This window comes from Castor canadensis, chromosome 2 (assembly GCF_047511655.1).
Source record: "Castor canadensis chromosome 2, mCasCan1.hap1v2, whole genome shotgun sequence".
Taxonomy (NCBI): Eukaryota; Metazoa; Chordata; class Mammalia; order Rodentia; family Castoridae; genus Castor; species Castor canadensis.
The window spans coordinates 133,215,943-133,241,979 of record NC_133387.1 but is presented as its reverse complement, the minus strand read 5'-3'; the positions used below and the strand labels follow the sequence as shown (position 1 = coordinate 133,241,979).

The window sequence follows — 26,037 nt, the reverse complement described above, 5'->3', positions numbered from 1 at the left end:
TAAAGGACGAGGACATGCTTTTTTGAACTGTTACACTATCTGCTCTAAAAAGTCAAGCTCACTATCATCCCTAGATAAATTACCTACCTAGCTGAAGTTTTTACCATGTTGGTAACTATATTGTATTAATATCCAAATTTTCTAGTAGAAAGCTTTGTAGAATGTAAGTATCATTGAGTAGATTAGGTGGTACTTTTTTTTTTTTTTCCTGGCCAAAACATCTCAGGGGAAAAAAAACTTATCTCTTGTGAATTAGCATGGCACTTTGGCCAAATCTGATTTCTCTCTTTGTCTTTGCATCTGGAATAACTACCACAAGGGCTTGGTTTATTTATTGAATAAGTTTGTATTTTTAATTTGGCTGTGTCAATATCATTTGAGCAATTTAAGGCATAATTTCATGCCCACAGAATTTAGGCATTTGTGGTTTTTCTTTACTGATTTTGTGGCCTAAAGAGTTTAATTAATGAAGCAGAAAATTTCAGATGAGGGAAAGAACAGTTTATGAAGTAGGATAATTTTTCAAGTCCTACAGCATGAGAAACATTAAAAGTTCTAAAACAAAGTTTAAACAGTCTTCTTGAATACTAGCTATATCTGATCTCACCTCCTTTTTAGTTAGAGATTAGAATATGGATAGAAAGTATGTAGCTTTTACTCTATATATTGGAAGATTTTTGGACAAGTCCTTGAAGAAGACTTTCTTAGTCTTAAAATGGCAATACCAACAGGGTTCTTGAATCATTCAGTTGCTTAGTCCTTCAAATGACATTCTCATTACTTTTAGTACAGCCGCATTTACTCTTTCTCCTGTTTTATGAAGTTGAGCCTCTAGGACATTAACTTTTTGTTCTTACACACCAGTGCCTTTATTATCTTATGTATGTAAATGATTAAGTATTGTCAGAAGGTAAGAAACATCTCGGTAGATTAGACTCAGATATCATAGTTCTTTGAGGCATATATCTCTTTGGTGACTACTTATAAAATCATCCACTTACTTCTTTTAAAAATTTTATAACTGTCTGTCTATCTTCCTCTCTCTCTTTTTTCTTTTCTTTCTTTGCTTGGTAGAGTCTCCAGGCTGGCCTCAAACTTGAGACCTTCCTGTTTTACCCTCCCCAAGTGCTGGGTTACAGGATGCACCAGTGCACCGCCATGCTCACCTGCTTATTTCTTCATCAAGTTTTTTTATTTTTTTTTTCTCCTCATGAGATTTTTAACTTGCTGTGAATAATAGCTGAATGCTGTTATTCCCTCAATTTAGGCAATTCATGATGCTCTGGGAATTCTACTTTTGTGTGATTTATTCCCCATTTCTCTCATTTCTGATTGCATGAATATAATGGAATCACTTGGATGTTAAACATAGCTTATTGCTTAGAAATGAAAGATAAAAGCAACTTGATTATTGATGATAACAAAAGTTCTGCTAGTGCATGTGATAGCACTGATTACTTGGACTTCAGGTCCCATTTAGACATGATTTTAATTTATGGGGTAAGTGGATATTTGAACTTTTTTTAGATACTTTTTTTTTTTTTTTTTTTTGAGATAGGATCTTCCTATGCAGCACAGGTTGGTCTCAAATTCACTAAATAGGCTAAACTGGCTTCAAACTGGCAATCCTTTTGTCTGAGCCTTCTGGGCATTAGGATAATATGATGCCTAGCCTAGACATATTAACTTTTAATTCTATCTTGTGAAAAAGAAAGGAATTCCAGTTTGTGTCCAGAATTTTATAGGCATTAAAGGCTTTTATAAAGCCATTTAAAGTCAGTGTGTAGTTTCAGATTTAAGTTAAATTTAGAGAAAGAAACTTTTGTTTTCATTTTATTTAGGCCTAATGGTATAAATGCAGTCAGACTGCCAATGTTCAAATCTCTGCTCTCACTTTCTTGCTGTCTTATTCTAGGCAAATCACTTAACCCCTCTAATCTATGGTTTCTTCAGCCATCTTAAAAAAAGAGGAGAGTACTTGCTTAAGGATTGTAAAAATTAAATGAGGCAATCTATATGAAGTACTTAGCATTAAATGCATGGCACTTAGTAACTCAGTAAGTTTTAGCTGGTTTTATTTAATATTTTGAGCCCCTACCACTTGTGCTAGGCGCACTATAGGCAGTTTGCAGAGAAAATAATTCTACCTGTACTTTTTTATGTTTCGGCAGTACTGGGGTTTAAACTCATGGCCTTGCACTTGCTAGGCAGATGCTGTAGCACTTGAGCTACTCCGCCAGCCACATCTATTGCTGGGCTGTTGACTTAAATTTTTCACAGTTCTGAGGATGCCTTATTCTGTTCTATGTTGAACTATTCTAACATGAATAGTTCAAACAACTATAACTTCTTTATGAAAACCTCTAACTGATGCTCTTTATAGCACTTATTGTGGGTACTACCTACTTGAAATATGGTATTTTACTACTGTTTGTGACCTTACTTATTTCCTTAGCTTGGTTCTAAGCCTGTCATGAACAGGAACTATAAAGGTTTTCTTATACCACTACCAGCCTTTGAATAGGTGGTTGTTAAAGTATGCATGAAAGTAGCCATACAAAATATAATCTAAATTATTGCTAAGAAATGGGGTTTTTCAATAGTAGAGACTATATATGAAAAATCTATATAAGAAAAACATATACTAAATGGGGAAATACTGAAAGCATTTCCTCTAAAATCAGGACTGAGACAAGGTTGCCCACTCTCCTCTCTCCTGGAATTCAGAACCAGAGCAATAGGGCAAGAAAAAGAAATGAAAGGAATTCAAATAGGGAAGGAAGAAGTCAAAGAAGTATAGGATTTGCAAATAGGGATATTTGCAAATCCTGTACTTAAAAGATCCTAAAGACTCCAGCAAAAAAACCTCCTAGATCTAATTAACACCTTTGACAAAGTAGCAGGATACAAAGTTAACATTAAAAAAACAAAACCAAAAAAAACACCCAGAGGCTTTTCCATGCAGCAACAATGAACAGACTGAGAAAGAAATTAGAAAAACAGTTCCATTCATAATAGCCACATACCGCACACACGCATAAATACCTAGAAATAAACATAACTAAATAGGTGAAAGACCTTTACAATGAAAACAATAATACTTTGAAGAGAAAAATTTAAGAAGATGGAAAGACCTCCTGTGCTCATGGATTGGCAGAATTAATATTGCAAAAATGCCTATATTATGTAAAGTAGTCTACAGATTCAGTGCAATCCCAATGCCATTCTTCACAGATATAGAAAAATCAATCCCAGAATTCATATGGAAGCACAAAAGTCCCCAAATACCCAAAGGAATCTCAATACTGGACTTTAAATTATGCTATAGATCCATATTAATGAAAATAGCATGCTACCAGCCCAAAAACAGACATGAAGACCAATGAGCCAGAATAGAAGACCCCAAAACAAATCCACACAGCTGTGGTCATTTAATATTAGACAAAGGAGCCCAAGCATACATTGGAGAAAGGACAGCCTCTTCAGTAAATGGTACTGGGAAAACTGGTTACCTACATGCAAAAGACTGAAACTAAACCCCCTATTTCTCACCCTGTTACCAAAATCATTTCAATTAAAAATGGATCAAGTATCTTAATGTAAGACCTGAAACTTTGTAACTACTACAGGAAAACATAGGAAAAAATCCTAAAGATACATACATAGGCAAATATTTTCTGAATAGGACTTCAGTCATCCAGGAAATAAGGATAAGAATTGATAAATGGATCTGCATCAAAAGAAAAGGCTTCTGTGCATCAAAGGAAATAACTACCAAAATGAAGAGACATGAAAGATGACTTTCATACTTTAACTTGTTACATGATATGTTATACCTGTTTGAGCTAATAAGAAAACCCATTTTCTAAAAAAAACAAAGCCAGATTCTAAGAAAGAAGATGAACAAAGTCATTATGAAATGAAAAAAAAAAAAAAAAAAAAAGAGAGACATCCCACAGAATGGGAGAAAAATGTTTGCCAGATATTCATCAGATAAAGAATTAATATCCAGAATATAAAAAGAGCTCAAAAATTAAACATCAAAAGAAGAAATATTCCAGCACATGACAGATGAATTAAACACAGTTCTCAGATGAAGCAAATGCTAATAAATACATGAAGAATTTTTCAGCATCTTTAGCCATAAAAAAAAAATGCAAATCAGAACTACATTGAAAAAAAAAAAAAAAAACTACATTGAGATTCCATCTCACTCCAGTCAGAATAGCTATCACCAAGATAGCAAACAACAAAAGCTGCTGAGGATGCAGGGAATAAAGGACTCTCAGACTGTTGGTGGGAATGTAAACTAGTAAGCACAACAACTATGGAAATCAGTGTGGAGGCTCATCAGAAAGCTAGAAATAGACCTATTTTATGACTCTGCTATACCTAAATTCTTGGGCATATATCTGAAGAAGTATAAATCACCATAAAAGAGGTATAATCTGTATTTTTATGTCTATCACAACATTCTTCACAACAGTCAAGTGATAGAATCAGTCTCAGTGACCAACAACTGATGAATGGATAAAGAAAATGTGGTACATGTAGACAACAGAGTATTACTCAGGAATAAAGAAGAATGAAGTTATCTCTTTTGCAGGAAAATGGATGGAACTGGAGATAATCATAGTGAGTGAAATGAGCCAAGCTCAAAACGCCAAATATTACATATTTCACTTGTACAGAATCTAAGTCTAAAAAAGATTGTAAAAATAATAATAATGGGACTTTAGTGCAAAATGGACATGGGGTAAGGTGAGGGGAGGATGGAGAGGATCATAGTACGTTATGTATATATGTATGGAGATAGCTTAAAGAAACCCACCAAAAACTATTTTTAAAGGGGAATGAAGAAGGAGGGGTTTAAAGGAATGTAATAGAGGTGGTGAACTTGCTTAAAATATGCTGTATGTGTATATGGAATTTTCAAATAAAACACTCTTGTATCATTAATCCTAAATTTAAAAAAAAAGAAATTGAATTTTTTCAAAAGAACCTATAACTAGAAAAATCATATATTAAGGGTAGCTGAATGAACATAAAATTACATTAACAATAATCATAATTATAAAATATAATTGTACTTCTTTTGAAAAAGATACATAATATAAAAATAATGACAGGTTAATAGGGACAAAATCCCAGAATGTGCCAAGAAAAACAGAACCAAGAGAGCAAGGATAATGCCATATTTTTAATAATTCTGGGGTGATGGGGTAAGTAATGTGTTGTTGAAGTTAGCCAAGCAAGGTATGTAAATTTAACCATATCACCTGAAGATACGAAAGTAACCAGTACTAGAAATAAAAATGGACTCTATTATTATAGAGTGTAAGTAATAGGGGAGAAGGCTAAAGGGGGAAGTTGATGGGTTATGCCTTTACAGGAAGCTTAAGAATTCCTTAAATCTATACTGAAATGCTGTTTTTCTTCCAGACAAGATGAGCCTTCCAATAGCAGCCAAGAAATAAGCTCTGATGACAGGCAGCCCCAATGGAGACGAGAAGACCGGATCCCTTACCAAGACCGAGAAAGTTACAGTCAGCCAGCAAGGCACCCTCGTGGACCTCCACTGCGGGATTGGAAGTGGGAAAAAGATGGCTTTAACAATAGTAGGAAAAATAGCTTTTCACATTCTATGAGGAACAGTGGTGGACCAAGAGGAAGCTCTGGGTGGCATAAAGGTACAAGAGGCTCCTCAACTTGGTTTAATAATCACAGTAATTCTGGAGGTGGTTGGCATTCAAATAGTGGGATGGTAGATTGGAATTATAATGGTGCAGGAAGGAATTCCGGTTGGCATTCTGAAGGAACAGGTGGCTTTTCCAGTTGGCATATGAACAACAGTAACGGAAACTGGAAATCCAATGTACGTGGTACAAATAGTTGGAATTACAATGGCCCTGGAGATAAATTTCAACCAAGCAGAAACAGAAATTCTAACTACCAAGTGGAAGACATGACTATGCTGTGGAACAAGAAATCTAGTAAGTCAAACAAATACAGTCAAGAGAGATATAAATGGCAGCGGCAAGACAAAGACAAAGTTGGTACATACAGTCCTTCTGAAGGATTTACAAGTGACAAGTTTCCTTCAGAAGAAGGCTTGCTTGAATTCAATTTTGAGCAGCCGGAAAGCCAAACCACTAAACAAACAGACACCACAGCTTCCAAAGTTAATGGAAAGAATGGCAATGTAGTAAGGGAGAAGTTCCGCCGGTGGACTCCTTACCCTTCCCAGAAGACTCCGGATTTGCAGTTGGGATTAAAAGAAGTCACTGGCAACAAGTCAGATATGGTAGATAAGCCTCTCTTTAATTTTAGCTTATTAACCACAGGAACACAAGAACCTCAAACTGATGAAACAAATAATTCCCCAATGCTAAAAACACAAAAACAAATCCACACTGGGTCTCTGATTTACAAAGCCATTTCTGATAGCCCTGCTTCCTATGAGATAGTGAGAGATTGCCCCATTACAGAACAACCTGAACAGCAGCATAACTCCAATAAGATACTGCCATTCAAATCCCCCCTCCTTCCACTTCCAGCCACCAAATCAGCTCCTCAAAAGCAGGATTCAAAGAACCTCTCAAAAACCACTGAAATTAATTCTTTTCTTCCTGGAGAATACTCAAATCCCTTGAACAAACCCACTTTAGATGATAACCACGGTTCTTCCCATGTATCCAAATTGCGTAGTTTATGTCCTCGTGTTTTAAAAGGGAATAAAACTACATCTGGCATTCAAAAGGAACCTGATGAGAATTTAAATGACACATTACAAAAAGCCCAAGAGGTGCTACAGTCTCATGAGTCATTGCAAAATCCACTTCTTAGTGCTTCTCATGGGACTGGGAACTATGCAAAAGCAAGTAGGAATGTAGAAGAGTCTGAAAAAGGATCTTTGAAGATCGAATTTCAAGTACATGCATCACAAGATGAAAGTGATGGAGAGACGTCTGACACAGAAAAACAAGGAACAGAAATTGGAACCCTGGGTTCTGCAACTACAGAAGATTTATCCTGTAGCACTCATGCTGTTAATGAAAAAAAAGAGAGTGACCAGAGCCTGAAAACATCTGGAAAACCTTCCACCTCTCCATGTAATTCCACAGTTTACCAGAAAGAAACCAAGTTAGAAATAACATCTGCAGCCAGTCCACACTCTGGCTTATTGCTAGACTTGAAAACCTCTCTAGAAGATGCACAGGGTGATGACCCTGTTAAATCTCATGTACCTTTTGAAACAGAAGGCTTTGAGAGCACTAGCTTGGATGCAGAGCTTCAAAAAAGTGACAGCAGCCAGCCGTCAGGCCCTCTTTTGCCTGAACTAAGTAAGCTTGGCTTTCCTGCCTCACTCCAAAGAGATCTAACTCGGCACATTAGTTTGAAGAGCAAAGCTGGAGCACACCTTCCTGAGCCAAACCTCAATAGTGCTCGACGAATTCGCAATATTAGTGGTCATCGAAAGAGTGAAATAGAGAAGGAATCTGGGCTCAAGCCAACCCTACGGCAGATTCTAAATGCATCTCGGAGAAATGTCAACTGGGAACAGGTCATTCAGCAAGTAACCAAGAAAAAGCAAGAGCTGGGCAAAGGCTTACCCAGGTGTGTGCCTTTTTTTTTTTTTTTTTTTGGTGGTACTTGGAGTTGAACTCAGGGCCTTGCACTTGCTAGGCAGGTGCTCTACCACTTGAGCCATGCCCTTCAGCCCTATTTGCATCGGTTATTTTTGAGACAGAGTCTCACATTTATGCCTTGCCCTCCCAGGATGGTAATCTTCCTATTTACGCTTCTGCATAGCTGGATGACAAGAGTGTGCCACCACGTGCAGCTTTTTATTGGTCAAGATGGGTTCTCACAAACTTTCTGCTTGGGCTGGCCTCAGATTGCAATCCTCTTGATCTTCATCTCCTGATTAGTTAGAATTACAGGCATAAGCCATCACACCTGTCGAGGTGTTTGCCTCTTCTCAGTGTCTGTTGCTTTTTTTTTTTTTTTTTTTTTTAAAGTTACTGCTTGACCTTGGTTAAGAGAATTCTACTCATTCCACTTAATCAAATGTTTGCCAAAAATATCCATTGTAGATGTGTCTTATTTAATATATATATATATTTTATATATTTATATTTTGGTGGGACTGTGGTTTGAACTCAGGTCTTCACTCTTGCAAAGCAAGTGCACTACTGTTTGAGCCACACCTGCAATCCATTTTATCTGGTTATTTTGGAAATGGGGGGGGTCTCTCAAACTATACGTTCAGGCTGACCTCGTATCAAGATTCTCCCAATCTTAGTCTCCCAGGTAGCTAGGATTATAAGCGTGAGCTACTGGTTGCCTGGCTGTCTGATTGATTTAATATCAAAGTGACTGGTACTCTATAACATATGGAATAAGTTTATCCTAGTAGAGAATTCAGGTTAAAAGAGAAGCATGATTTCTGAGAAACTAGATGGGAACCTAGGAAGAGTCATCTGAACTCCATCACTTTGGCTTAAGGGAACTGGAAGATGATAGCATAAAAATGCATGTCAATAAATCTGCCTTGGGGGCTGGGGGAGTGGTAGAGCACCTGCCTAGCAAGTGTGAGGCCCTGAGTTCAGACCCCAATACCTCAAAAATAAATAAGTAAATAAAGAAAAATGAATTTGTCTTTCTCTAGATCTTCATGCAGCACCTTTGTAACATTTTGGCTATTCATCTTATGTTGAGGTGTTCAGTGTTTACTACTTGAAAATCTAATTCTGAAGCATTATAATATTCAGCCCTCGAGGTTATAGTTTTATATTTTGTACTGGCCAATATAATGGATTTATTTTGTCCTGTTTCCCTTTCCCAAACTTGTGACTAGTACATAAGTACAAAGCTCTCAGTGTAGTGCTAGTGTTTATGAATATGCAGTAAACTTTTTTTTTGGTGGTACTGGGAGTTGAACTCAGAACTTCACACTTGCTAGGTAGGCGCTGTACTGCTTGAGCCACTCTGCCAGCCCTTTTTGCATTGGTTATTTTTGAGGTAGCGTCTGGTGTTTATGCTTAGGCCAGCCTGATCTACGTTTCTCCTATTTGTGCTTCCGTGTATAACTGGGATGACAGGTACTCACCATCGCACCCACCATTGGTTGAGATGGGGTCTTACAGACTTTTTTTTGCCCAAGCTGTCCTCAAACCATAACCTCTCTGTCTCCCCTTCCAGATTAGCTAGGATTATGAACTTGAGCTACTGTACTTGGCCTTGAAAATTATTTTTTATTATAGATTTAGAGTTTCATTTGAAATAAAATCCTCAATTTTTATTCTCTCACTTGACTTTTCATAGCTGTATGTATACCTCTACTTTGGTACTTGTGACATTGCAATATTTGTATTTTCTTTATGTCTAGACCACTTACGATACCATGAGCTCCTTGAGGACAAGGACCATCTTTATTCACTTTCATAACCCATGCTTAACAGAGCTGCACATTAAGTAGTGTCCCTCCCATAAGCCATGTCAGATTTATGATTTTGGTTTTTTCTTTGTTTTTTAAGGTTTGGCATAGAAATGGTGCCTCTGGTTCAGAATGAACAAGAGGTCCTGGATTTAGATGAGGAGCCTGATCTGTCCAATCTAGAAGGATTCCAGTGGGAAGGTGTTTCCATTTGCTCATCCCCTGGATTGGCAAGAAAGCGAAGCCTTTCTGAGAGCAGTGTGATTATGGACAGGGCTCCTTCTGTGTATAGCTTCTTTAGTGAGGAAGATACTGGCAAAGAAAATGAGCCCCAGCAGATGGGTTCATCCAGTAATTCACTGAGTGCTGCCCAGAATCAAAAAGCAACCATGTGCCTTAAACAGGAAGTGACACCTCTGGCTGCCTCCCTCAGAGCAGGTGAAAGGGCTGAACAAATTACTACACAAAGGCGACATAGTGCGCAATTACCCTCTGACCGTATAATACCTCTGATGCGTTTCACTAAAGACCTGAACAACCATGAAAAGTCTACACGATCGTCAGAGCATCAGAATGCCCAGGAGAGTAATGGAGAAGGACACTCACTATCATCAAATGCATCCTCAGCATTCTCCAGCTTAGCAGATGTAGCCACAGATAGTAGCTGTACCTCTGGTGCTGAACAAAATGATGGCCAGAGTATTAGAAAGAAACGAAGAGCCACAGGGGTGAGTATGATTCTCTGCTTTTTCTAGAACATCTCATGGTGACTTGGTTGTTGATAAGAAAGGTTTAACTGGTTTTTCTTGGGTATCTGGTTCTTTCCACTCTGGAACAACAGAATTGTGAGCTCTTTCTTTCTACTGGTTTCTTTTACTAAGTACCTATACTAAATTAGATGTAATGTAATATGAATGTACAGTACTAGGAAAATATGAAGTCATTGCTAAACTAGTCTGCAACCCAATGGTCCTTTATATCACCTAACCAAGGTGTAACTTAATCTGTTTTCATAGAAGCACTCTGTACTGCCACTGAAGAAAAATTCTACTGTTGCATTTGTAGCGTGTGTGTGATTGTTGGACTCAGAATTGGTAGGCTTAACACTAAAGTGGTTTGATACTATTAGAATGCATGTAAGGAGCACAGTGTAAAAATGTTTGTAGTCTCTGTCCTTTGTCCATTACCCAGCCTGACCCTTTAAGAAATTGATTCACTGATAACACTTCTGCTCTTCTTGCATTCCTGTCATAATATTGCTTAGTCCTCCCAGGATCCTCTTCTGAAAAAGAAAGAGTTGCTAGAGTCTGGCACTGTAAGAAAATGGGCTCTTTCCTTTAAAATTGAGGCAATAAACAGTAGGGATGTGAGTTTATATCTATTTCAAATTCCAACTCTGATCTTTTGAGCTAGACATTATAGAGATAGTGTTAGATGATTTGAAGTTTTCCTTATGATTGTCCTTTGACAAATCTAGAATCTTGAGGTTTGTCTTATAGACAATTCAGCTTCTTGTTGTAAAGGGTTTTTCTGGCTGAAATTTAAAGTGGAAACTATGCCAAGATGAAATCAGAGTATATGTTATTGGCTCTGTTCATTCTTTCACCTGTGTGTTAACTTCAACAGGGTAGAATGCTTTGCCTGAGCCCTTTGGGCTTTACCACCTCTAGGGTGTTCAGCAGACCCTTGACCAGAAGACCCTTGACCTTGGACACTTTTTTATCTCTGTCTCCTTTTGTATTTATACACTCATTTGATTAGTATTTGAGTTGTGTGCAAGACTCCTATTAGTTTGTTAGTGAATAGCAAAATCAAAGGATAGTGTATGAGAAGTCATTCTTTTTTCTTATGGAAAAATACTTAATATTATTCAATTTTCTTTGTCCCTTCAGGATGGATCTTCTCCTGAACTGCCAAGTCTTGAGAGAAAAAATAAAAGGAGGAAAATTAAAGGAAAGAAAGGTATGGTACAGAGTACTCTGGCAGAAAGAAGTTGTTCTTTTTCATTTTGTTTGTTTTTGTAGTACTAGGGATTGAACTGAGGGTTTCGTGCATGCTAGGCATGTGGTATGCCACTGAGCTACACTCCCACCCACACATAGTTGTTATAGTACCTTCACCTTTTTACTACTTGAAACGGCAGAACTTGTGATCATCAGACCCTATTCATTTCTCCTCCTCCTCCCCCTTCTTTATTATATTTCTTTGATTTTTTTCTTTTTCTTTTTTTTTTTTTTTTTTTTTGACACAGGGTCTTGCAGTGTAACCCAGGCTGGCCTATATCTTGCTGTGTAGCTCAGGCTGACCTCAAACGACTACCTCAGCTCCCACCCTCAGTGCTGGGATTATAGGAGTGAAACATTCAGCATTATGCCCAGCGAATTTATTTATTGCTTAAGAGTAAAGAAAAATTTAGTTTCCTACTACATCCAGTTATAGTTAGAGAAGAAATATATGATAACACATAGACCTGTAAGCTAAGGTTTATATCTCTTGGACAATACAAAACCAGGAAATCTCATTGGGCCCTTTCAGTGGGATAAAAAGGAACAGGCCATTTAGTAAGAGCATCATCCCTCTTGGTCATGTATAGCTAATTCTCTTTGTTTTTGAGGCACCTTGATTGCTTTTGTAATGTTAATTAAGGAGAGATGTTATTATTGTTGTTTCCCCCCTGATAAGCTTCTGTAACTCTTGCCTTCTCTGTAGAAAGTGATTATGAGTCCTGGGTGAGTGGTTGACAGAAAAGGGAGGAGTCAGTTTCTGACTGGGACAACCAGGTGGATGACTGATGGTATTGTTTGTAGAGTCAGAAGACTCCATCTGTGATATTGTGAAATATATTTTTGGTCTTTGTGCTATTTATTGGCATACACCTGAATCCTTGGAATCTCCAGAGTGATAGTCTTTTTGTATATTAATGAGTTGACTCATAGGTGGCTGGTTACTTGAAAAAACAAGGCAGGATTGGAAGGTTGGGACTCTCGGCCCTACCTCCTCCAACTTCCAGGAAGGGGGGAAGGGGTTAAAGGTTTAAACTGATCACCAATGGCCAAAGGTTTAATTAATCATGTTTATGCAATGAGGCCTCCATTAAAACCCAAAAGCAGCTGGATTGGGAGGTCTTCCTGATAGCTGAACACATGGAGTTTCTTGGAGGGTGTCATACCCAGAGATTGCATGGAAACTCAGCACCTCTTACCCCCTTTGCCTGTAAGTAAGAAGCCTAGGCAGAATAACCTAGGGTTTGCAAGTAGCATCTAAAGTGAGAGGTAGGTTGGTGGAGTGGCTCAAGTGGTAGAGGGTCTGCCTAGCAAGCATGAGGCACTTGAGTTCAAAGCCCAGTGCTTCCAAAAAAACAAAACAAAACAAAAAGTGAGGGGTATTCTTGGGGACTGAGGCCTCAACCTGTGGGATCTAATTCTGTCTCCAGGTAAATAGTATTAAAATTGAATTGGAGGACACCCGTAGCTGGTGTCCAATACAGAATTGACTGCTTGCTTGCTGTGAGGGCGAAAATCCCACACATCTGGTGTCATAAGTGATCAGTGTTGTGAATGTATAGTCTGATTTTGAGTCTGTTTGGGAGTCTACTGACACATACCACAGCTGTATTTTCAGGAAGCCTTCTGTAATAAAGAGAACGGTTTTAAGCATGAAGCTACTTAAAGAAACTATAGGGGAACTGCATCAGGACATTGGGATGGGCAAAGAATTTTTTGGAAAAGACCCCAAAAGCACAGGAAACAAAAGCAAAAATTGACAAATAGAATTACATCAAACTAAAAAGCTTCTGCACACCAAAGGAAACAATTCACAGAGTAGAGATAATGTAATGAATGGGGGGAAACACTTGTAAACTATATCTGACAAGGATTTAATATCCAGAATATGTAAGGCATTAAAAAAAGTAATAGCGGAGGCTACTTAAAAAGCTAGACATTGATCTACCATTTGATCCAGCAATACCACTCTTGGGAATATACCCAAAAGACTGTGACACAGGTTACTCCAGAGGCACCTGCACACCCATGTTTATTGCAGCACTATTCACAATAGCTAAGTTATGGAAACAGCCAAGATACCCCACCACTGGACGAATGGATTAAGAAAATGTGGTATCTATACACAATGGAATTTTATGCAGCCATGAAGAAAAATGAAATGTTACCATTCACAAGTAAATGGATGGAACTGGAGAACATTATTCTGAGATTAGCCTGGCCCAAAAGACCAAAAATCGTATGTTCTCCCTCATATGTGGACATTAGATCAAGGGCAAACACAACAATGGGATTGGACTATGAGCACATGATAAAAGCGAGAGCACACAAGGGAGGGGTGAGGGTAGGTAAGACACCTAAAAAACTAGCTAGCATTTGTTGCCCTTAACGCAGAGAAACTAAAGCAGATACCTTAAAAGCAACTGAGGCCAATAGGAGAAGGGGACCAGGAACTAGAGAAAAGGTTAGATCAAAAAGAATTAACCTAGAAGGTAACACACACGCACAGGAAATTAATGTGAGTCAACTCGTGTATAGCTATCCTTATCTCACCAGCAAAAACCCTTGTTCCTTCCTATTATTGCTTATACTGTCTCTACAACAAAATTAGAAATAAGGGCAAAATAGTTTCTGCCGGGTATTGAGGGGGTGGGGGGCAGAGGGAGGGGGCGGAGTGGATGGTAAGGGAGGGAGTGGGGGCAGGGGGAGAAATGACCCAAGCCTTGTATGCACATATGAATAATAAAAGAAAAAAAAAACCCTACCCCCCCAAAAAAAAGTAATCTGACTGAAGAGGACTACTTCAAGTTAACTAACAATAGAAAGATATGACTTGGAATGCAAGATTCCGGTCTGGGACCCAATGTAAGCAAAGCCTTGAGTAAAGAGGTTGGTAGATACTGGGAGAAAAGGAAATGAAACCCACAACAGTTGATGTTCTTAGGACTGAGATTTCATCTGGAAAAGTATTGGTGGAAGATGGAGATTAGGTAAGACAGTATGCTATGCTGGTACACTTGACCTGTATGACAGCTCTGTCTTAGTTCTTCCAATTTCTAGCTTTGATATTACCAGGCTTGACCATATGTTTTGTGAGATTGCTGACTCTCCATTAACCTGTTGGGTTAAAAAGGAAGGCGTATCCTGAATCATTGGTGTAGTTTAGTCTTTGGAGGAGCTGTTATATTAAAGTGTGTATACTAAGTTGGGCCTTATTTCTTTTTGGCAGAACGTTCTCAGGTTGACCAGCTGCTGAGTATTTCCTTAAGAGAGGAAGAACTAAGCAAATCACTGCAGTGCATGGATAACAACCTTCTGCAAGCCCGGGCAGCTCTGCAGACAGCATATGTGGAAGTTCAGAGGCTGCTCATGCTCAAGCAGCAGGTAACAGCTTTTGGACGAACTGAGGAAAGCAGATCACCTTGGAAGTTGGATTTCAGACTGCTTAACAAAATGTTTTATTTTTAGATAACGATGGAGATGAGCGCACTGAGGACCCATAGAATACAAATTCTGCAGGGATTACAAGGTACTCAGAGCGTTGGGTGAGCTAGGCCCTCCGTACCTTATTTTTGTTTATTAGAGTTGTACAAAGGTTATATTGTTTCTCTCAGGTCTCCTTGGTTTCATCCTTCTTTGAAAGGCCTGTAGACTGTGCATCTCACAAATGTTTAACAGTGGAGACCGTAGCTGTGGGTCAGGAATCAAAAGACCTGGGTTGAAATCTTGGCTCTTCTATTAGTGCCTGTCTAACTTTAGATAAATTATTTAAAATTTGAAAAATCAAAATGTTGACACCAATTTTATTTGTACCCCTGATGGTCATATAGGTTATATGACATTCTATTTTGAAGAACTATAAGGGAGTATACTGATAAAATTATTCATTTAAAATTCTTTTCTGATCTTAGAAAGTACAAATTGGCTCAGAAACAAGTGACTTTTTGGATAATATTTTTTCATATTTCCCTTTCTAGAAACATATGAACCTTCTGAGCACCCAGATCAGCTTCCCTGCAGCCTCACCCGAGAACAGAGGAGCTGTAGATCACAAACATCTTCTGATGCCACACTGCAGCCTCCTCCCTTTTGCCCTCTTTTTCTGGAGCCACCTCCTTCCCATGTGTCTCCCTCATCCACTGGAGCCTCTCTCCAAGTAACCACGTCTACTTTCCAAGCCCATGGCAGTGTCCCTGCTCCAGATTCATCTGCTCAGATTAAACAAGAGCCCATGTCTCCTGGACAAGAGGGGAGTGTGCACACTGTGTCACAAGATCCTGCTTACAGTGTGTCCAAGGAGTTACTGCAAACTAATAGTACGTAAGCTTTTCTCTGAATCCCTGCAGTAGGACTAGGACAATGGTATTAGTGTGGAAAGCTATACTTACCCATTAAAACTAAGTTATTACAAGTCATTTCTCTTTGAAATATTTTTGAGACAAGAGGGTTATTTTACAATATTCTCAGAGAATGTAATTTAAATATCAGTGAATCTTCCCAAATTCTCTGTTATCTAAGGTCACTGAGTTGACTTTATATTAACATCTCTAAAAGATTTCATTCATTAGATAGCGGCACAATTTATTTGATCTTTATGATAAATGGGTTGAAACTGTTCAGCTAGTTTCCTAGATAAGGCATATTGTTCTGAACTTTTGAGTACTTCACTATCTTTATCTCAAATACAAGCCAGGACTGATAAAAGCCTGGGATGCAGGTGGCCATGGCAGAGAGCATAGGATTCTGGGGCTTGCAGTCATCTAACAGGAACTTGTGTGATTTTGGAAAAGTAGCCAGGGCTTTTACTCTTTTCAGAAAGTAACACTTAACCTGGCTAGCATTTGAGAAAAATTTCTTAGCTATATAATATCCTATGAGAAGTTTTCATAACCACAATAGCACCATATTGAAAACTAAGTCAAAGAAACAGTCATTGTGTGTTTATTTTTGTTTTTTGAGTGAAACAGAATAAAGAATTACCCTGGCTTTTGTTACCATTACTCTATTGAAATGCTAATGTACATACCAATATCAAATGTATATTATCTTTCATATTGAATTTTAAGTTACTTTTATTTGGATATAGTAATGAAGAATTATAGTGGCTTTTAAAGCTGTTGCTTAATAAAAACAAAACTATTTTATTGGGTTTCTTTTTTGGTTATAAATCTAATTCATGTTCATTTTACAAAATTGGGAAAACTGTAAAAATGCTATTTTGTTACATATTTTAATCTTTTTTTGTGGTGCTGGGTATTGAACCTCATACTCTACCACCAAGCTACATCTCCAACCACACAAGAAGCTTTTGTACGGAATAAGACATGCCTGTTATTTTTGAGATTAATGTGAGGCACAGGGTAGGCAGTGCTGTCACAGGAAACGTGCATCGGTTTTGAGAAATTGAATGATGAATCAGCAAATGTAATAGTCATGATTTTATGAACATGCCATTAAAACATTATTTGGAAGAGATTTAGTCATTTGTAAATAATTTGCCATTTATGACTGCAAACAAACAAAGCAGATACAATAGTTTTTTCTTCTCAATTCAGGAGAGATCAGTGACAGTTGTCCAGTTTATCCAGCCGTCACTGCAGGGTTGTCCTTATCAGAACTAACAGAAAGTAGACATGAGCCTAACCAAGATCTGAAGTTTTCTGTGGAGCAAGGAAATAGCAGAAGCAGAGAAAACTCTCCCTCTTCCCAGTCACCCGATCTTCCTAACACAAATAAAGGTGAAGAGTCCACCAAAGGCAACAGTGGGTCTGAAGCCTGTAGCAGTTCTTTTCTAAGATCATCTTTTACTTCAGAAACCCTTTTGGAGAAGGAATCTCACTCTCTAGTTGACCAGCCTGAGCAACAGGCAGAATCCAGTTTGACCTCAGCCGAAACGAAGGGAAACAAGAAAAAGAAGAAACTTCGGAAGAAGAAAACGCTACGGGCTGCCCACGTGCCTGAGAATAGCGACACTGAGCAGGATGTATTTACTGCTAAACCTGTGAGGAAAGTAAAATCTGGGAAGGTCACTAAAGGGGAGAAAGTCACAACGTCTACTTGGGAAGACAGCAGACCTGGTCGTGAGCAGGAGAGTGTCAGAGATGAGCCAGACAGTGACTCGTCCCTGGAGCTCCTAGAAGTTCCTAATCCTCAGTTAGAAATAGTTGCTATTGATTCTTCTGAATCAGGAGAAGAGAAACCAGACAGCCCATCAAAAAAAGATGTTTGGAGCTCTGCAGAGCCAAATCTGCTAGAGACTTCTCGTTCTGGATGTGATGAAGTTAGCTCCACCAGTGAGATTGGCACTCGCTATAAGGACGGCATCCCTGTAAGGTAAGAACGTTGTATTGGTTGGATCAGAACATCCTTTACCAGTCTTCTTTTTAAAGAAAGAAAGAAGAGGGAGGGAAGGAGGGAAGGAAGAAAGAAGGAAGGGAGGGAGGGAAGGAAGGAAGGAAGGAAGGAAGGAAGGAAGGGGATTTCTATTTGAATTTGTTTAAAAATCATAATTTATATGAAAACAGGCTATGGAAGGATCATATCTTGGCAGCTGGAGATGTTTCTGCTCTCTCAGCTGTTGTAATTATTCACTGCTTTTATTGCTCTTCATCTAGAAATTTCAGATGAAAAATTTATCATTGCCCATTGTTTAGGAGGAGTATGTTGAGTTAAGCAATTTTTAATTTTACTACCTAACCTATTCTCACACATGCTAACAAGACTTTTGCTGTTATTTTGTAGTGTGGCAGAAACTCAGACTGTGATCTCCTCCATAAAAGGTAATTGTTCCATTTTATTTAAATTAACCACAGGAAAAAAATGTGTGTAAATTTAGAGGCAGGAATGAACCTATTTAAACACATTTACAGAACAGGAGATGGGGTTGAGGGATTAACCAACAGGACTGCCTTGATCGGCACTAAATCTTCAAATCCTGGCCTTTTCATGTTCCACACTCCCATCTCTTGTCTGACTCTTTTTTTGTTCACTTAATCAGTACTAAGGTTTCATTGGCTTCAGAATCTTTGCTTTGAAAAGAAACTGCTTAAAAAATAATGCCTTCCTCAAAGAAATAACTGTTTGGAAGCAAGGGAAGTAGTGTGAAGAGAGACTGGGTACTTTCCAGGCATCTCTTAGGAACTAATTCTGAAAGATCTGTCTTTCTGTATTTTCCCTAAGTGACAGGCTTTCCCCTATTGTGGAGTTCTTATAAAAATTTTTTTTGGTGGTACTCGGGTTTGAATTCCAGGCCTTGCTCTTGCTAGGCAAGCACTCTACCACGTGAGCCATACCCTCAGCCCTTTTTGCTTTAATTTATTTTTCAGGTAGGGCCTCATGTTTTTGCCGAGGGCTGGTCTCAGATTGTGATCCTCCTACTTCTGCCACCCATGTCATGTAATTGCAGGCTTGCCAGCTCCACATCTGGCTCATGGTTTTGATTTTTGAATATCTTTTCAGACTATAGCAGACATGTCTCTGAAAACTATTCTTGTTTTCTAGAAATATCTTCAGAGCCAGGAGATGATGATGAGCCCACAGAAGGAAACTTTGAGGGGCACCAAGCTGCAGTGAATGCAATTCAGATATTTGGGAACTTACTATATACCTGTTCGGCAGATACAACTGTCCGAGTTTATAACCTAGTGGTAAGTGAATGTAGTGTTTTGAATGTTTTTGTTGGAGGCTTAAGAAAATCTTGCTCATGCCCTCTCAAACAGCTAGGGGAATTTACTGGCTGTCCAGGGATTTTAGGCTAACTTCAGATACAGTTAATCAACAACTCAGTAGGGTCAATAGGGACTTAGTTTCTTTCTGTCTCTTCACTCTGCCTTCTCTAGCATCCTTTTTTCTTCAAAAGTAGTTCTGTCAGGTGCTTCTGTGGTTTCTTTTCCCTCTCACCACCAGAAAAGGTCCAGTGCTTTAGTCTTTGAACAGTCATATGTGGCAAAGGGGGATGGGATTACACCAATAAGCTAGGGCCGGTCAAGTCCCACCCTGGAGTTGGTGGTGGGGTCAGTCACATAGTAAAGGAGGGATGGAATGGATATTGGGAAGGATTAGAGGAAGCATTTTTCCCCAGACAGCTGAGTAGCTACAGACACACGTGTTTATGGAGAGCAGCACTTTTCCGCTACCTCACACTTAGTGTGATCTGGTGTTCAGTATTCTCAAAAGAATGAACTTTTGAGTTTTGAATTGAAGTATGTCAAAACTCATTCCATTTATCAACAATGATAGCCAAGAAACTTTAGAACACTTAGGTTATCTGAATGAACATTGTGAAAGTGTGTAAAATTACAAAAGCCAGTGAAAACTAGAAAGTTGGACATGAACCAAGAAGATGTATTTGCTACAGCAATAGCTATATGGGATCTTTTAGTCTAGTGATGTGAGGACTACCAGAATGACAGAAAGAAGGAAGCGATGGTACAGTGAAGCATGCATGTAAGATCTGGGAGAGCAGGTCTTACTCTAAGTTGCAAGAAATGTGTGTATATATACGTGTGTGTGTGTGTGTGTGTGTGTGTGTGTGTGTGTGTGTGTTCATTCTAAATAAATCATGGTTTGTGCACAGAGATGATATAGTTCTTTATAAAACCAAACTTGGACCACTAGGACCTATGACAGCACTTGACACATTTTTTAATATTGTGCATTTTTTGCAAGCTAATGATTGAGTATACAAGTTTTCTGGGTCATTAGCTGTAGGTCCTTGGTCCATATGTTGAGAACCTTGCCCAAGGCATTAATCAAAATCCCCTACCTTGACAGTGAATTTCCCTGAGTGTTTGGTGTGCCAGTTGCAGGAACCTCCGTACATGTGATTGCTTGCTGGGCGAGAACACATTTTTTTTGTTGGGCAGAATCATAGGCAGTGAGAAGAAAGCAGTGAACTGAAGTTTTTTTTAAAATTGAGTAAATGTATTATCTAATTTTTCTACATCCTTTAAGTAATAATTTGATTCGTGCTTGACTTTAGAGTCGGAAATGTATTGGTATCTTTGAGGGCCATACTTCCAAAGTGAACTGCCTGCTGGTTACTCAGACCTCTGGGAAGAATGCTGCCCTTTACACTGGCTCCAGCGATCACACCATTCGCTGCTACAACGTTAAGGTAAGTGACTCCAGAGAAGCAAGTGTGGCACTGAGCCCCTGACTGCACTAGCTATGCAGAGTGGGGGAGCTGCAGTAGGTGCTTCGTTCTACCCATTTGACTTTCTCATTTTTGTCTCTGAATTTATTTTTATCATCTCTTACCACCTTAGGTAGATAAGAGACTTAGACTTAAGTCATGTTTTCTGTCTTTCTCCGCCAGTATTGATTCATTTCCTACTCTTAATGTAACTCCCTAGGTCTTTCCTACAAATATTCTTCTTAATTCTTATTTTCCAATCATATGCCAAAATTTATTCTAGATAGAATAAAGAATAAAATCTTTAAATTGTTTATCTTCTCTGAGAAAGGTTTTAAACCTAAATATATTGAAAGAAATGAGAGAAAATTACACAGTATGTAGACTTGGAATGTAGCTCAGTAGTAGAGTGCTAGCCTACCTTTGCTCAAAGCCATAGATTCACAACTCAGTGCTGCCTCCATCCCGTGTGTGTGCCCAAATTTTTAGACAGTATATTCTCTCTTTCTTTTTTTGAGACAGGGTTTTGCTGTGTAGCCCAGGCTGGCCTCAAACTTGAAATTTTCCTGCCTTAGCCTCCCAGGTTCTGGGGCTATAGGCATGTACCACCATTCTCAGCTCTTAATTTCTTTAAAAGATATAGCTGTATGAAGTAAAATTTATAGCTCTGTATCATTATGTTTCTAGTATGTGTAGATGGAATATGCATGATAATAGGAGTGTAAAGCAGGGGAGGAAGTGGAGCTGAGCTAGTCCAAGGTTCTTACATTTTACTGAGAATAAGCCTGTATTGAACCATATTGTTATAACAGTCTTTAGCTAAAATGGAAATGCAACGCATCAGCTGCTTGAAAGACTGAGGCAGGAAGATTGCAAATTTCAGGGCATCCTGGAAAACTTAGTAAGACCCTATCTCAAAATAAAATTTAAAAAGGGCTTCTGATGTACCTCAGTGGCACAGTGCTTGCCTAGCATGCATGAGGCCCTGAGTTTAATCGGTATTGCCAAAAAATAAAAACTAAGTAAGTGCAACATATCACTGGTTGGGTGCTGAGAGGGAGTTTTGTAGGTTCAATTGTCTGTATTTAAAAAAAAGAAGAAAAGTTTAAAGAGTAAAAAACTAAAAAAAGAAAAAGGGTAGAGAAATATTAAAGAGCAGAATAGGAAACAAAATATGTAAAACTGACAGACAAGGGAAAAATCAATGACACCAGAATCTAGTTCTTTGAAAAGATAAATAAAATTGGTAAACCTTCAGCTAAACTAATCAAAGAGAAGACACAAATCACTCATGGTGTAGAATGAAAGAAGGACACTCACAGCAGTATTATCAATTGTAGTAAAAACCCAGAGGTTTGAGTAGAGCGCTTGCCTAGCGTGTGAGAAGTCCTCAGGTTTTCCCCGGTATCTACCCCCTCTCTCCCAAAAGAAACAGTCAGTGTATCCACTGGTAAATAAACAAATAAAATTTTGCTTATAAAAGTGAATGCGGGGGCTGGCAGAGTAGCTCAAGTGGTAGAGTACCTGCTTAGCCTTAGCAAGCGTGAGGCCCTGAGTTCAAACTCCAGTGCCAGCAAAGAAAGAAAGAAAGAAAGAAAGATGGTATGTAAAGAACAGAATAAAGGTAGCAACAAAAAATTAAAAATTGATGCACTTGATAACATGATGGATCTCACAAATACTATGCTAGATGGAAGAAGCCAGCTTAAAAGATTATATACTGTATGTTCTCTTTATGAAATTCTATAAGGGGCAAAACTGCTGTGGTTACCTAGAGTGATGGTAGAGATTCACTGAAAAGAAGCTACAAGGTCGCTGGGCATGGTGGCGCATGCCTATAATTCCAACACTTGAGAAGGTAAGGTAGGAGGATCACGAGGCTACACAGTGAGACCTTGTCTCAAAATAAATACATGTACAGATTACTGAGCCTACTGAATTAGAGTCTTAGGGATCAGCATTGGAGCTTGAGGTTCTGGATATATTGATATCTGTATCAATCCTGGGCCATATTGAAAGAGGCATTTGGGAGCTATTGGAATAAAGATCAATTGAAGGCACGCACATTTGGTTAATGCTCCTATCAAATATCAAATGCTCAGCTATCACCTTCATTTCCTTTTTAGTGCAGATGCAGCTCTGTCTCTGACACTTCATTTATGAGGCTAAGGCTCAACACAGTGCTCTTTCAGGAATTCCTGCATTCTTAGTTAGAAACATAGGTATCATTACTGGATTTTTTTTATTACACAGCCTAGGGGGTCTTTGGCCCCGTGTTTCAAAGAGGAAAAAGCTGTAGCTTGTCCTCTACAAAAATTGATGATGCCATGTTTTCTTCCTTATTAGAGTCACTTTAGGAGCAATTGTTTTCACATCTCCTGTGCCCCCACACTCTGCTAACAGATGTGTGTTTTTTTCAGACCCGGGAGTGTGTGGAACAGTTACAGCTGGAAGACCGGGTTCTCTGCCTTCATAGTAGATGGCGAATCCTCTATGCAGGACTGGCAAATGGCACTGTGGTCACCTTCAGCATAAAGGTTAGTTTTGGGGAAGAATGGGCCAAATTCCTCTGCTATTTGAAAATAGAGTGGTGGTGGTAGCAGGGAGAAGAGGTGGCAAGCCAGCATTTCCATTTTCTTGTGTGAGGAGACAACAGAACTAGCTATTACTCAAAAACTGTTACCTTCTGACATAAGTGAAACAAATCCTTCATTCTATCTGCTCAGCCTTGAATGTGCCAGGACCAGAATGTAACTACTAAATTTAAATTTAATCAAGCCTAAAGATTTGGGGCCAAATAGTGAGTCACAGGTTAAACCAGTCTGTCTATCTTATTTTAAGAATGACACCATGAAAAATGAATCTGAGTTCCTTGGTGACATTGGTGTAGGTTGGAACTGATTTAGGCTTTCATGAGGAACTTGCTCTGTAAGGTGAGTTTGTCAGAGCTTTCCCACTCATGTGTCCTCATTTTTTCCTAACCCAAAGGTAAATTCAGTAGTTAAGTAAGCCTTTATTGAGCATCTCAGGGTAAAGTTAGGGAGTTCTTGATGGCCTTCTGTGTTTTGGTAAGGTAGTTGGACTTCATCTTGTAGGCTTTCAGTATAGGCATGATCCAATTTGTATTTTAGGAAGTCTCTGTGGAGTCAGGATTGAGAAAGATTGGCATGAGTAGTAGCAGGGAGTTCATTGTGGGCTTTGCAAAGGAAGCGGGCATGACAGGTTAGACTAAGGGTAAAGTGAAGGTGTCGTCCTCTTCAGGAAGGGTGGGATTGAGAGGTTTTGTTACTAGTTAGTAGTATCATCTTCTAGCAGTATGGTAGAATTTGTGTGTGTGTGCACACACTGGGTATTGTACTCAGGGCCTCATACGTGATAGGCAGGTGCTCCACCACTTGGGCCATTCTGCCAACCCAGAATGTTTTCTGTTAGTGTTGTTCACATGTTACATGGCAGCCGGAACAACTATGAGGGATGCAATTAAATATGTGCTTTGTTCATAGAAGGGTAATTAGTGAAGATTTTTGTATTCTATATGTGAAGTGCTAATAGCCCCATTAGGTTAAATTAGGGCAATAGGAATGGTGAAGAAAGAGTGCATTAAAAAAAAAAATGATTAGTAGATGATGCCAGTTCAAATGGAAAAGTTCTTTAAATGGTTGAAAGACTGTGGAGAAGATGGATCTAGAGACAATTTTGAGAATCTCTGCTTAGATGTGCATTTTGAAGGTTAGGGCTGGACTTTTTTGATTTGCCATTCACCTGAAAGTAGCATCTAGGGCCTCTGGGGTCTCATCAGAAAGCCAGGACTGTTTATCACGGCCCATTCCCTACTGAATCCCAAACTTCAGTCTTTGTGGCACTTGAAGATGGCTGAAATCATTGTTCAGCTCTCTAGTCTCCAGCTGCTGCTTTCTGCGTAGGTTCTGGGAGTTTTACTCCATGTATGTACCTGAAGTACCTTTTTAAAGGTTTGGGGGTTTGTGAGCAAGATTGGCAGGGGATCAGTGAGTGAGGGGGAACAAGTGTAATATCTGAGATAAAAGAATATTTTGGAATGTAGGTTGTGACCTGGCCTCTCTGATACAAAGACTCTATAGTCCACTAAATGGTGTCAAAAGAGAACACAGAAGCAGAGGTCAGAAGTACATCAGAGTAACAAGAGAACGTGAAAGTTTTCCAGCTGCGTTGCTTAACTGTTTATAATGATGTATGTATTTTTCAGAACAACAAACGACTTGAGATCTTTGAATGCCATGGCCCTCGGGCAGTCAGTTGTCTCGCCACAGCTCAGGAAGGTGCCCGAAAGCTGCTGGTCGTGGGGTCTTATGACTGTACCATTAGTGTACGTGATGCACGGAATGGTCTGCTCCTCAGAACTCTGGAGGGCCATAGCAAAACCATTCTTTGCATGAAGGCAAGTGTTGTGTAAGAGGCGAGTGTTGTCTGCTACAAATAGAGGGCTTTGAATGGCATTTCCATGTGGTCCAGTGCCCTGTTTAGAATGTACCCATCTTGAAAAGAGCAAGGTGGTTATACTCCTTGCATTTATTCCTGGATCACCAAGTAACATACTATTTTTTAATATACTGACAGAGAAACAGTTGAGTGTGTTTTATTGTAGAATGTGGGTATACTCTAATGCCCTTCTGGGATACTGCATACTGTCACTTCATCACAGTGCCTGGTGTAGGGCATCAGTTTCATCTGAAACAATTTGCCACCAAAACGTTATTTTATACTGGCTTGTGTTCATTTCAAAACAGGATGGAGATTAGAATTTACCAGTGTGTGTTACAAGTTACAGAGGAAACTGAAAACCTTGTGCAAAACCCAGCTCACTGAACTTTTTTTCCTGAAGGTGGTGAATGACCTTGTGTTCAGCGGCTCCAGTGATCAGTCAGTGCACGCCCACAACATCCATGTAAGTCGTGTCGGTGTGTGTAAAGCTTGAAGGTTTCCTCGGATCCCTTGCAATTTAAATCAAGTTCTTTATCTTACTGAGAGGATTCATAATGTGCTCTTGGATAATATTGAGCAATCTAGAAATTCTGGCCTCATCAAAATTTTTAATCCAGGAAGGCTCAAAGTTTTGTTCGAATGCCTCATTTCAACATGAAATAAATTGAGCCATGAAGGCTCTCAGAAGGCAGATATGATATGAAGTTTAAAATAGAACAAATGAACACAACCAAGTGACTGTACTCAGGTCACAGAGATAGCTCTCTGACACGCAGTTCCTAGTCAGTAAATGGGGTAGGATACCACCTGATGGATTTGTCCAGACCAATGAAACAATAAAAGCCAAAGTGCAGCTTGAGTCTACCTTGTATGAAATGCTTGGGGCTGGCCAGAAGTGTTTCACATTCTCGAATATTTTCATACACACAATGAAGTGTCTTGGAGATGGGACCCAAGTCTAAAACAAAACTTATTTGTTTCATGTACACATAGCCTGAAGG

At 39.0% G+C, this 26,037-nt stretch overlaps 1 protein-coding gene across 5 annotated transcripts in view; it reads left to right on the top strand.

Moving 5' to 3' along the window:
- Nucleotides 1-26,037, top strand: part of Znf106 (zinc finger protein 106) — a 59,631-nt gene that overhangs the window by 25,239 nt on the left and 8,355 nt on the right. For 3 of the 5 annotated variants that reach the window (XM_020170205.2, XM_020170206.2, XM_074065737.1), the window contains 13 exons: nt 5,443-7,617; nt 9,540-10,167; nt 11,332-11,401; nt 14,672-14,826; nt 14,911-14,971; nt 15,420-15,758; nt 16,998-17,775; nt 18,184-18,221; nt 18,943-19,088; nt 20,423-20,557; nt 22,996-23,112; nt 24,801-24,992; nt 25,437-25,499. In XM_020170205.2, coding sequence (XP_020025794.1) covers nt 5,443-7,617; nt 9,540-10,167; nt 11,332-11,401; nt 14,672-14,826; nt 14,911-14,971; nt 15,420-15,758; nt 16,998-17,775; nt 18,184-18,221; nt 18,943-19,088; nt 20,423-20,557; nt 22,996-23,112; nt 24,801-24,992; nt 25,437-25,499 — 4,897 coding nt within the window. Of the gene's footprint in view, nt 1-5,442; nt 7,618-9,539; nt 10,168-11,331; nt 11,402-14,671; nt 14,827-14,910; nt 14,972-15,419; nt 15,759-16,997; nt 17,776-18,183; nt 18,222-18,942; nt 19,089-20,422; nt 20,558-22,995; nt 23,113-24,800; nt 24,993-25,436; nt 25,500-26,037 lie in introns of those variants that run through there. The other 2 variants (XM_074065738.1, XM_020170207.2) reach the window with 2 other exon arrangements.